Genomic DNA, 13,707 nt, shown 5'->3' on the forward strand with positions numbered 1-13,707 from the left:
GAAACGTTAGCACGCTGGGCGAAATGCTTAGCGGTATTTCGTCTGCTGCTACGTTCTGAGTTCAAATTCCGCTGAGGTCGACTTTGCCTTTCATCCTTTCGGGGGTCGATAAATTAAGTACCAGTCAAGTACTGGAATCGATCTAATCGACTGGCCCCACTTCCCCAAAAATTTCAGGCCTTGTGCCTAGAGCAGAAAAGATTATTATTATTATTATTATTATTATTATTATTATTTTTATTATGATTAAGGCACTGAGCTGGCAGAATCGTTAGCATGCAAAATGCCAAGCAGCAACATTTTATCCATCTGTATGTTCTGAGATCAAATTCTGTTGAGGCCAACATTGCTTTCATCTTTTTGAGGGTGGATAAAATGAGTACCAGTCGAGCACTGGGGTTGATGTAATCAGCAAGCCCACCCACCCCAAGGTTTCAGGCCTTGTGCTTACAATAGAATAACTTATTATTACTATTATTATTGCTGTTGTTATTACTGTTATAATAATAATAATAATAATAATAATAATAATAATAATAATAATAATAATAATAATTATTATTATTATTATTATTATTATTATTATTTCCTTTTTTAGCTTTTGACTGGAATATGCTAAGCTGATTGCATGGCAAAATGAAAGGGGTGGTGATAGGGTGGAAATGGTAAGTTTACAACTGACGCCAAAAGAATTGATTAAAATCTGTGTGTGTGTGTGTGTTTTGTAATCAGTGATATGGAGAGAAAATAGATAATACTTTAGAAAAACAAAACAAAAAAAAGATTGAAAGAAATATAAAAAAAACAACAACAAACAAAATCAAAACTGAACCAGACTAAAAAGTCTCAGAGAATTCTTTGAGTTGTATGTCTGGCTGTTTGAGTAAAATATCACTTGTGGTGTGTCTTTTTTCTTCTTGAAAATTACAATCAATTATTCAAATATACCACATCGACAGAGGCTTAAAACATGGAAGGAAAATGAAAGCAAACAAATGGAAAAAAGCTTTTATTTATTATTCTAAATTTTCTTCTTCTTCTTCTTCTTCTTTTATTCTGCAACCTCTCCATCACTACCAACCCCCTCCCCTTTTTTGTTTGTTTCTTTTTTAAAACTTTTCCTTACATCTTTCCTCTCTGTCTGATAACATCATAACTTACATTTGGTAATACATGCAAGCATACATGTGTATGTACGTATATACATAGACACACATGTATGTACACACACACACACACACACACACACACACACACACACATACATGTATATTTTTATATTAGAGCCTTACTTCAAGAGGAGTAAACATGAACAGTTAGAGAGAAAGAGAGGGAAAACTCACATGGAAACATCTATGTGGCCATTGGAGATGCAAGAAATAGCAGCCAAGTATCACACATACCTCACCCTCATTCATTGAGCTCAGTATAGCTATGAAGGGTAATTGACTTTACCAAGATTTGGGGTTCAAAATCTGTGAGATGCTACTCTGCAACAGATGCGACTCATTTTTGGCTCAATGGAATCAAGCAAAGTGGAATGAAGTGCCTTGCTGAAGATACTCCATTCAATGTACTGCCTGGCCTGGGAATGGAACTCACAACCTTACACTTGTGTGTCTGTCAGCTGAGCCACAAAGCCAGGCACCTTCATTGCACTTTAACATCTTAATAAAGAACAAGTTTATTTTTCTACTTTTCATTTGTTTTAGTCATTCGACTGTGGCCATGCTGGGGCACTGCCTTGAAGAATTTTTAGTTGAATGAATCGACCCCCAAGACTAACTTTTTTTTGTAAGCTTGGTACTTATTCTATCAGTCTCTTTTGTTGAACCGCTAAGTTACAGGGACGTAAACACACCAACGCCATTTGTCAAGTAGTGGTGGTGGTGGGACAAACTGACACACACACACACACACATCATGGGCTTCTTTCGGTTTCCATCTACCAAATCCACTCACCAGATTTTGGTCAGCCTGAAGCTATAGTAGACAACATTTGCCCAAGGTTCCACATGGCAGGACTGAACCCTGAACCATGTGGCTGGGAAGCAAACTTCTTACCACACAGCCACACCTGCCTGGAGAAGGAAATTAAAGAAAAAGTGGTCATGGCTAAAACAGCTTTGACCTTGGACTAAACAACAACAATAACAACGAAGAAAGGAGGAGAGAAAGGGAGAGTTTCTATAAAATGGTTCAACTTGTTATAGAGTAAGGGTCAGCTCTTCTTTGACCTTTCATGGAGCACAGATGAATGTTGCTTCCATTAACTACGGGAGGAGGGGCAGTGGTTATGATAGTTTGGATAGTTAACTTGATATCAAATTTACACAACAAGAGTTGGCTACAGTTGTACAACATCAACAACAAAAACACTTGAAGGTCATACACACACACACACACACACACACACAAAAAAAAAAAAACAATGGTTTTTGAGCATTAACATGTTAACTGCCACATGTATCAACAGTGGTTCATTGCAAACATCACATAGCCACTGGTGGTAAGTTTTCATAATCTGAGGAAATATTTTATTCTATACCTTTGACATGGTTTCAAGGATATTTAAATAATATGAATGCTAAATATTAAAGTTTAATTATGAAATATTGTAGAAATGCAAACCAAATTCCATTTGCTTGTAATTAAACAGTATGCTGTGTGACCAGAAATATATAGCATCACTAGTAAGTTCCGGTAACAGGCTGTGGCAGTTAACATGTTAAACTTCAAGCTCAGATGAACAAATTAAACAAAATACAAGACGATGATGGTGGTGGTGGTGGTAGTGATATTAAATTAAAATGTGAACAACAACAACAATGACAATAAATCCATGTTCTCACCGTCAACAGAGAACCAGTCCTGCTGGCTCTGGGAGGACTGCTGCTTTTCTCTCGCTTTATATTCAAAAAGTACTGTGGTTGATATGATGTAGTGTTCACTTTGGACATGTAAAGTTACAAGACCTGGGGGTTCATGTGCTACAAAGAAACAAATATAAACATAATATAAATAATATCACTGAACCAACTGCGGGGCTCTGATTTGATAGCTCTACCTGTTAGAAATAGTCACTAAATCTCCCTCAAATTACACCTTATCGTCTTGAATATAAAAACAATATTTTAGATAATGTAGTCCAAATTGGCATTAAAAATACATAATGATTATTGCTGGAGTACCAGTGATCAAAAGTAAGAAAAAGTTAGGGTAATTGAAATTAACCACTTTAGGTATACTCAACCCATGGTTGAAATGGGACCGTGTTATACACTCTTGTGGGTGTATAATGGTCACAATGTGCAATGTGAGATGTAATGGGACACTAATAGAATATTGTATCTCCTCTTTTTCTTAGTTTAATTGTGAACAGATTCAGGGGTTTTGGAGGGAACCACAAGATGGGCAAAAATGTGGGTTTTACTTATTTTGGGAAAAAACTAATTTTTTTTTATAAATTGTTTTACCCAGAAGATGTTTAATCAACAAGGGTAGCTGATTGGGTAATTAAGGTGGTTCTTAATTATGGTTAATTAAGGTGTCTTTAGTAGAGTCTATCATATCTTTTATATTTTACTTGTTTCAGTCATTAGACTGTGGTCATGCTGGATCACTGCTTTGAAGAATTTTAATTGAACGATTTGAGCCCAGTACTTGTTATTTTTTTTGTAAAGCCTAGTACTTATTCTATCAGTCTCTTTTGCTGAACTGCTTCGTTATGAGGATGTAAACACATTAACACCAGTTGTCAAGCAGTGATGGGAGACAAACACAGACACAAAGACACACACTCATAAATATATATATATGTGTGTGTGTGTGTGTTTCTGTCTACCAAATCCACTCACAAGGCTTTGGTTGGCCTGAGGCTATAGTAGAAGACACTTGTCCAAGGTGTCCTGCAGTGGGACTGGACTCAGAACCATGTGGCTAGGAAACAAACTTCTTACTACACAGCCTCCATCTAGTGCTTAAGGTTATCAGAATGTTTACAATTTCAGAAAAGATTTCAGTGCTTGGTTGAAACGGTTTGCAGAAAGTTATTTCCTCAGATCAGTAAACTAGCCATATCTGACCCAGATATTCTACCTGTTTTATGTTAAAACTAACCAGATCTGGCCTCTCACACCAACTCTACAATGTCATTCTGAAAATAATAAACAATCATGCCATTGAAATCTTGAAACTATGAGATAATGCAGGATTAATTAAAAAAATGTGAATAAATAAGCATTACATTTGACAGAATTTAAATGTGAAAGGGTTAAATATAAAATAAAATAAAAAGAAAGAAATATTTTTGTTAGCTAAAAAATAAAGTAATATAAAAAACATATATTTGTAGGTTGAATATAAAAATAATATAAAACAAAACATAATTTTGTAAATGTTTTAAACAGCAAAAACTTCCAAACGCCTGCTTTTTTTACTATCATCAAAAACATGCTGTTTAATTTATTAATGTGAATTTAATTAGTTAGTATGCTGTTAATTAGTATGCAGGAGTGACCAACTTAATTCAAAAAAATCAAGAGAAAAAATATATTCAAAAATTTTATTTTTCTATTCATTTATTGGTTGTTTTGTGCCAAGGTGGTGCAAGAGTAAAACAAAAAAGTGCCAACAAGAGTCTCTCTCTTGTCTTTTAGTGTTACCTGGAGACTTTCATAGAATTAATGTCAATGTCTTTTTGACACAACCAAAACATGTTCAATATTCCTAATAAACAATCCCAAACCACCTTTCATTGAAATCTGTCGATATTTATTGATTAAAAACTATCACTAATTCATACCTGCCATCATTTAGAAAAATATATAATCGATCAACTCAGCCATAAAAAAAAAAAAACAGGAAAAGTAGCAGAATAAAAAAAAGGGAGAAGAAAAAAATCCATGCCGTATCCATTGGGAGAGGTTATATTCTGCCAAGTTTCAAAGGAGTAGCAAATGTGATTATGAATTAAAATAATTAAAACAAAACAATTTTAATAAAGCTTATTAGTTGACTGAGCAGACACGAGCAGACATGTTGTGAAAATAGTTTCATTCTCTTCTTTTTTGTTGCATGTCATCTGGTGAAAAACCATTCAACTGTCTATCATGAATTCAAACACACACACACACACACACACACACATACCATCACTCTGTCCAGTCTCTAACTCACAGCTATACTATGTCTCCTCTCTCTGTCCTTTCTACCATACTGTAAAGGCCTCTGCTCCTCGTAGTAACTAACTCATATTATCTCTCCTTCTCCACCATCACCTTAAGCTCTGAAGCCTCCTTATGCACTACATCAGCCTCTCTCTCTCTCTTTCACCAGTGCTCCTCTAACCCTCTCTCTCTCTCTCTCATCCTTCCCCTCTCATCACTTTTTCCTGCACCGTCAGTCATCCTCTATCACCCCCTTACCTCCTCCATCACTGGTCATCCCGCCACCCCTTACACCCATCCTTCAAACCCAACTGATTCTTTACAGCTGCCACCTATTTTCCACTCTTGCAACTTTCACCCACCCACACACCCAGTTTGTCTGTCCTCACTCACTTCAACTCCCCTCATACCTTTAGGGACCACTTCAGATGCCCTCAGCATCACTATTATTATTTCTTTCCATCTCCACTCAATCACCCCCAACTATTTCTTCAAAAATACGAGCAGTCATGTTGCTCCTCTCCATTAAGAAACCTGTTCAGCTCTGGACCCTTCTCTCATACTTTTACTCCCCATTTCCTTGTATAATGCTGCCCTTCTTTGGGGGGTTCACAGTCTTGCAAGCCCCTTGGCAGCTTCACCTGGAACAGTGTGTAAAGTGGTTGGCATTAGGAAAGGCTTTGAGCTGTAGAGACCATGCCACAAGAGATGACTGGAAAATGATGCAATCCTCAGACTCATCAGATTCTGTTGAACCATCCAACTCATCATACAGTATGCAAAATAGGCATTAAATGACGACGACGATGACAATGATGATGATGATGATTGTCATCATCATCATCGTCATAACCATTTGTTTTCCATGCTGGCAAGGGTTGGACAGTTTAACAGCACCAGGTTCCACAGACTGTTTTGGCATGGTTTCTACACCTGGATGCCTTTCCTAAAACCAAGCATTTTACAGAGTGTACTGGGTGCTTCTAATGTGGCACCAGCACTGACAGAGTCACCATGTACCTTGCAAGACAACTGAGGGGAAGGAGAAGTATTGAGGAGGTGTGGCTTTGTGCCAGTTGATGAGAGATTAGAACTATAGATGGAACAATTATAAATGTCTTGCTGTAGAGTAGATACATGGATGGCCCATATTTTAATATGTATTTCCCAGGTACCAGGTATGCGTTTAACATGTAAATTAGTCTACTTAACAGTGTTACACCACTAAACTTAGAGGCTGTTTAAGCAATGTTGGTTCGTGGATGGTTAATGGGTTGGATGTGGCACTGAAAAAGGAGCAATAACTCTTGCAGTATTCATATACACCCATCACCTATTTTTCTATCTTCAGAGGTAATGACCAAGGCCTTTGGCATTATGTCATACTTGAAAAGAAGACCCATCAAGCCAAGCAAAATCGCAGTCATGGCAGATACCAGTGTCACGCAAATGGCACCCCTTACATTCTCAGAGTGGTTGGCGTTAGCAAGGGCATTCAGCCATAGAAAACTGTGCCAAATCACACTGGAATCTGGTGTAGCTTTCCAGCATGCCAGCCTGGTCAAAATATCCAACCCATGCCAGAATGGACAACGGACGTTAAATGATGATGATGATGATGATGATCACATTGTTTACATAAATGTATACCTATATGAAACATCATAACTTTCAATGCTTGCTCTAAATTCTGTAGAAAATCTGTAGAGAATAACTTAAAAGTGATTAAATTGCACGGCTAACACAAAAAGTAGGACGACAGAGCATCGACTGTTTAATATTTTTGGTGGTATATTAAGGTTGCAAAATGAAACGCAGTGTCCCTACAAGCAAAGAAGGACAAAAAGAGGCAACGAGGCATTTTTATTATTTTTTCATTGTCAGAAAGTTACCAAAGTGATTGAAACACTGAAAAACAATGGAAGCAAGCAGGCAGAATTGTAAGAACATCAGAAAAAAAAATGCTTTGTGACTTTTCTTCAGGCTCCTTACCAACTGAGTTCAAATCTAGCTGAGGTTAATTTTGTCTTTCATCCCTCCAGGGGCCAGTAAAATAAAGTACTAATCTAGCACTGAGATCAGTGGTATCAAACAACATCCCCACTCACCACACTTAAAACTGCAGGCCATGGGCCTAAATCAGAAATTGCTATCACAGTTCAAAGAATTTACCAAAAAAAACAGGAGAGAAATGAGTTTTTGAGATGATAAGACAACAAACCTGGCGCAAAGCAACGTAAAACTCCTGGTTGAACAAGAAGGGCTGGTACACTGATTCCACCAAATACACAGCTATAGGAACAACTTGTAGAAAACCAAGGCCCTGTCACAAGAACCTTGGTACTGCCCTGTTAAGAGAAAAACAAGAATTATTCAGCAATGCTATTACGATTACACACAGTCATTTTTACTCTCTGTACTTCCCTGTTATCGACAGCCAAGTTTTTTTTATTTACTTAAGGGTTCTTTTATATTACACTTGTTCCAATCTGTGGACTGTGGCTATGCTGGGGCACCACTTCAAAGAGCTTTAGTGGAACAAATCCATTTATTTTTCTAAAGCCTGGTACTTATTCTATTGGTATCTTTTAGCTGCACTGCTAAGTTACAGGGATGTGAACAAACCAACACCAGTTGTCACGTGGTTATGGGGGACAAACACAATGACACACACACACACACATGGTAGGCTTCTTTCAGTTTCTGCCTACCAAGTCCACTCACAAGGGTTTGGTCAGCTTGAGACTATAATAGGAGGTACTTACCAAAGGTACCAAGGAGTGGGACTGAACTCAAGATCACATGGTTGGGAAGTAAGCCTCTTAATCACTCAGCCACACCTATAAACTATTTCACTTGTGTAACAGTTAATTGACAGACTTTCAGAATGGCTGCTACTACTTCATGAAGAAAGAAAAGGACAAGAAACTGAGGAACCGTTTTCCTTCTGTGAAAAAACTCTTTTACTTGTTTCAGCCATTTGACTGCGGCCATGCTGGAGCACTGCCTTTAATTGAGCAAATCAACCCCATGACTTATTCTTTGTAAGCCTAGTACTTATTGTATCGGTCTCTTTTGCCGAATCGCTAAGTAACGGGGATGTAAACACACCAGCATCGGTTGTCAAGCGATGTTGGGGGGGACAAACACAGACACACATATATATATATATATATACATATACATATATACAACGGGCTTTTTGCAGTTTCCGTCTATCAAATCCACTCGTCCAATCTTTTTTTACATTTTTACCCAAACAATTGGCTGCCAATAACAAAACAATATCTTACTTTTACTGTAGCACAAAAAATATATTTTAATTTTTAGAGAGGATTTAAAATTTAATCCACAGGGTTTATGAACTGGTATATGCCTAAGTATGAACATAAACATGTATTTGATGCTAGAAATATACCATTGTCTGCTTCAGTTTTGGTAAAGATTCAATAATTTCTTTTTTAGTCATCTTTATATATGACCACCACAGACTAAAATGGAATTGTGAAACCAATGATACACCTCTTGAAAGGATTCAACTGACAAAAAGAAACTCCGTCTCTGACATGACCACTGTAGGTCAATGTTCAACAAATGTATTATGTCTGTTTGAAAGAGTCTCTGTTTTGAAAGAGACACCAAATCTTCATATTACATCCAACCATCTAAATGATAGGAATGATGCATTAGATATACAAGCTTGTATTTTCAATGCATATATAGTATATGATGATATCAGAGCTTGTAGTAAAGCTGGGATAGTGATGGCAGGAACATCATCATCATCATGATCGTTTAACGTCCGCTTTCCATGCTGGCATGGGTTGGATGATTTGACTGAGGACTGGTGAACCAGATGGCTACACCAGGCTCCAATCTGATTTGGCAGAGCTTCTACAGCTGGATGCCCTTCCTAACGCCAACAACTCCAAGAATGTAGTAGGTACTTTTACGTGCCACCAGCACGAAGGTCAGTCATAAGGTACTGGCAATGGCCACGCTCAAAATGGTGTATTTTGCGTGCCACCTGCACAGGAGCCAGTCCAGCGGTACTGGCAATGAACTCGCTCGAATGTCTTTTCAAGTGCCAGGAAGGCACCGAAGATAATAGGCTGCTATGATTAGGGCTGCTTTGGGTCAAAATAACCACAGCAAATATTTCAAGTAAAGCTTTGAAAGGGGGAAAAAAAAAGTCACCTACCTCTGTATAGGACCACTCTGGGCAAAAATCTGTAATTGGTGCTTGTTCAGAATTTGAGTGCGATTCTGTAGATTGCGAGATGCTTGAATCTGGTAGAATGGTATGCTGGGATTGTGACGATGGTTGCCCTTGCTGTCCCCCTGAATTGTGATGTGTCTGTGACTGCCCAGCCTGTTGTGTATGATGGTGTTGATGAGGATGAGTTTGTGGCTGCTGCTGCTGTGGCTGAGATTGTTGTTGTTGTTGTTGCTGTTGTTGCTCTTCCTGTTGTGCTGGATTTTGTTGCTGCGTTGTTCGCTGAGAGTCTAAACAGCTGGCGCAAGTGATGAAGTCACGGCTAATGCTATCAAATGTAGAATGATCAGATGAAGACGGGTTCATATTGGAATAAAGTTTCTCCAGATCGGGCAGATCCAGAATGTCAAGGCTATCCAAACTGAGATCATTGTTCTGAAGAGAAGCAGTATTGAGAGTTAGGTTATCACAGTTAGTCAGGTCAGTGGAGACATCTTTGGAGTCCATAGAAGTGGAAGCGAAATCTGATGCCGAAGAAACTGTTGCCTGAAGGGTTTTTTGGACATCGTCATGAGAGAGATGGAAAGCAGGAGAGAATATGTTCATGGGTTCAGTCTTAATGTTGATTTCTTTTGGAACATCTTTCGAAGTATGACCCGTTTCTGAGATTTCTGTTGCCATAGGAACAGGTAACATCGCCCTATTAGAAGTGGAGTGCGTAATCGCGGAACTGGTTGAACTGGTGCTTCCTGGCTCGACTTTAATTTCTGTTCCCAAAGTGTGTGCCGATGTTCCTAAGGTGGGCTGTATGGCCGAACCGACCGGCTGTCCAGTGCTGGACATGGGTTGTTGGTTTGTCATGGAGTTCGAAATGATAGAGAGGGGGTTTGTGGTTTGGCCACTTACAATGAGTAAGCTGTTGCTGCCTTGGATGTTTGCAAAGTTAAAAATGACCGGAGTAGAGGGAGGCACAACATCCGTAGAAGTAGATGTCGAAGAGTCCGTGACACTAGTGGACGGTGTTGTAGTAATGAGCATACTTTCACTCACTGGTGCTGTTGTCGCTACTCCTGCTGCTGCCGCTGCTGCTGCCGCCGCTGCCGCCGCTGCCGCTCGGTTGGCCCGATTTCTCTGCAGCAATGAGACCAACCTGAAAAAGGAAGAAGGACAAGGAACTTGTTTACTTTCATCCTTCATCTATTTACATTGCCCTTATTATGTTTTACCACCCAGGACCCAACTCCATCAAAGTGAAACCCTTGCTGCCTTGCAATAGCTCGTGTATCTCAATGACCCTGAGAGCTATGCCAGTGGAGTGCAAGCTCATGGTAGGGCCTCACGTGCTGGACAGGTCAAAGGACAGAAGCCAGATTAATTTGGTTGACCACTTGCCAGAGGTAAAAGTGGGTTTGCATAAGGGGTCAACAACCCTAACTAGAAAAATGCAAAGTTACAGATGCATCAGTGGCAATTCAAAAACCAACAAGATATGGAAGAAGATCTTCCTTTGGGTCACGAGAGGAGATAGCTAGGCTACACTTTAAGGACAGCCCAGAACTGAGAATAGAGGAGAAAAGTGAACAATGGCCTATGCTCTATACAGGGCCAGATTAAGACCTATAGAGGCCCCAATGCACTTAAAAGGTTTTGGTGTCCCCATATATATGTAATTCAAAATATGAACCATAATAAACCATAAAATGAATTTTTATTTCTCAAAATGAAACAAAACTAAGAGAAAGATGGAAAATAATGTTTAGTTTTGTATACTTCTCCTCTATTTATATTTGAAATGCTTTCTCCAACTCTTTTTTTGATTGTAAAGCCTTTGATAAAATCTTTGAAATTAGTTTTATATAACACATCTGCTTCTATGCTTAGTAGAAATAAGACATCCTGAATTTTATTTAACAAGTTTAAAGTGTATTTCTTTTGTGCCATAAACCATTTACCATTTCTGTGATGCTCCCACTTTCCTTTCCCTTGATGCCCTAAGCATGTGCTTATTTTGCTCAATGGTTAATCCAGCACTGGCTCCATAGGAGGCAAAGGGCTTCAATAAATATGCAAACATCAAGGAGCCACATTAACCATATTTCCTTTTGGGATGTCAACCATTCTAGAATCGCTCCTTCCCTGCCTCACAAACATATTTCTTGCACACGGCAACGTTCCGATTGGATAGAAACGACATCAATATCAACAGTGTCAAAGGACACAGAACCCTCTTTAAACCCTCTTTAAACCCCCTAAAAAAAGTAGCACCTTTACCTGCCATGGTCGTTGCTGCTGTTACTATTGACACTTCCTGTCGTCGGTTCAACTCCTTTGGGCGAAATCTTACAGCATTTGGAATGCAGGCAGTTTTTATCACAGGAGATGTCACATTTGTGGTTGCGAGATTTAACACGTTTCTCTTGGTATTCGATTAAGTGTTGAACAATAGCTTCAACTGTGTCTTGGATCTGGGGGGGAAACAAAACAAAAAAAGAACAAAGGAAACCCAATCAGTTAAAAAAAAACAACAAAAAACAAAACAAAACGAAACTCCAGATATTTTATTGAATTCAAATTCTGATGATTGATGAATATCTTTACATGAAACTCTCAACAATAATGAATCCATAGCAGTAGCAACAACAACAATAAAAAAAACAAAAAACAAAAGCAGTTGACTTCAATGGAAGCATCAAAGGAGATCAGACAATGAAAATCTAAGAGATAAAGGATATTTGCAATTAAGAAAAACAAGATACAATCTTTTTATATTTTTCTATGTTTTCTTCTCGTCAAACATTTTAACATTTCCTCTTTCCAACCTCTTCTTTTGTTTTTTGTTTTTTTCTCCTCCTCCCTCTGTTTCTTTGCTTCTCCTCCTCCTTCAACCATGCACCCCCCACCCCAAATCCATCCTCCCACCACCACCACCACCACCACCACCTCAGTCATGCTTATCTTTTCTTCTTACTCAGTCTTTTATGTTCCTTCATGTCTTATCTCAGATGTTGTTCCATTTTCCAATGGGTTCCTTGTGACATTTTGATCAATTAGAATCTGACACAGTCATCACCGTCATCATCATCATCATCATCATCATCATTATAGTCGTCATCACTATGGTAATGATGATGATAACCATCATAATCATAACTGCCATGCCAACGTCATACCATCATTGCCACACCACCACCACTGTCATCATCATCATCATCAAGAACAGACCAGCAATAAGAAGATAGCAACACTGCTGTTGCTTTACACCATTGAATAACATCATCATCGTCATCATCATCATCACCACACCCACCACCTTAACCATCATTTATGCCACCACTAATCATCATCTAGAACAAACAACATCCCCACTAACCACACTTAAAACTGCAGGCCATGGGCCTAAATCAGAAATTGCTATCACAGTTCAAAGAATTTACCAAAAAAAAACAGGAGAGAAATGAGTTTTTGAGATGATAAGACGACAAACTTGGCGCAAAGCAACGTAAAACTCCTGGTTGAACAAGAAGGGCTGGTACACTGATTCCACCAAATACACAGCTATAGGAAAAGACTTGTTATGAGAAGATAACAACAATCGTTTTATACCATTAAACCACATCACCTATCAACACCATGTATGTTTCAAGACTCCCTATTCTCTATGTTTACAGGGCAAAAGCTCATAGTTGATTCATTTGATCCTAGTTTATTATTAGTATTGTTTTGAGTGCAGAAATATGAATGACCTCAACGAGACACGAAACATGATGAATTTCTAGAAACGAGGGATTTTCTGCAATGGTTTGAGTGGGTATGTTGGTATAATGGTAGCACACTTCTTATGGAAACAGAGAGGTGTGGGTCTGAGTCCCATGAGTACGGAAAGCCCACTTTTCTCCATTGAGGGCTTTTATGCCCCAATATTAGACTATCTTCTTTAGTCAGTGCACAGTGAACACTTTTAAGCTTTAAGCTTCTGAATTATTATTATTATTATTATTATTATTATTATTATTATTATTATTAAGGTAATGTAAAAGGAGAAAGGGCTCTATACCCCTTTCTTATTTTTTCTGACCAGGCTCCCGCGGTTTTATGGGTTTTTCCACGTGTAACCTTTCCTTTTTCGAAGCGCCTCCCCCTTTGGGAGTTCTACTTATTTATTTATCTATTTATTCATTATATCTTTCTCCGTTTTCTGCCTCTGTTTAGACGAACTTTCCTACCTTTTCGGACAAAACCCATTGTAACCTTCGTCCTGTCTTTGTCTTTAGATGTTTTTAATTGATATTAGCCCTTGTGGCCAATAAAACGAATTAATTATTA

General features: G+C 38.4%; 1 protein-coding gene across 1 annotated transcript in view; it reads right to left on the reverse strand.

Annotated features, from left to right (window-relative positions):
• The window catches only part of LOC106883622 (calmodulin-binding transcription activator 1), a 156,358-nt gene that overhangs the window by 25,368 nt on the left and 117,283 nt on the right, over positions 1-13,707 (reverse strand). The window contains exons 5-8 of the mRNA XM_052977093.1: positions 11,656-11,849; positions 9,370-10,534; positions 7,390-7,516; positions 2,853-2,990 (exon numbers count right to left, since the gene is read on the reverse strand). Of these exons, the coding sequence (XP_052833053.1) occupies positions 2,853-2,990; positions 7,390-7,516; positions 9,370-10,534; positions 11,656-11,849 (1,624 nt within the window). The remainder of the gene's footprint in view (positions 1-2,852; positions 2,991-7,389; positions 7,517-9,369; positions 10,535-11,655; positions 11,850-13,707) is intronic.

Source organism: Octopus bimaculoides, chromosome 26, assembly GCF_001194135.2.
Source record: "Octopus bimaculoides isolate UCB-OBI-ISO-001 chromosome 26, ASM119413v2, whole genome shotgun sequence".
NCBI classification, from domain to species: Eukaryota; Metazoa; Mollusca; class Cephalopoda; order Octopoda; family Octopodidae; genus Octopus; species Octopus bimaculoides.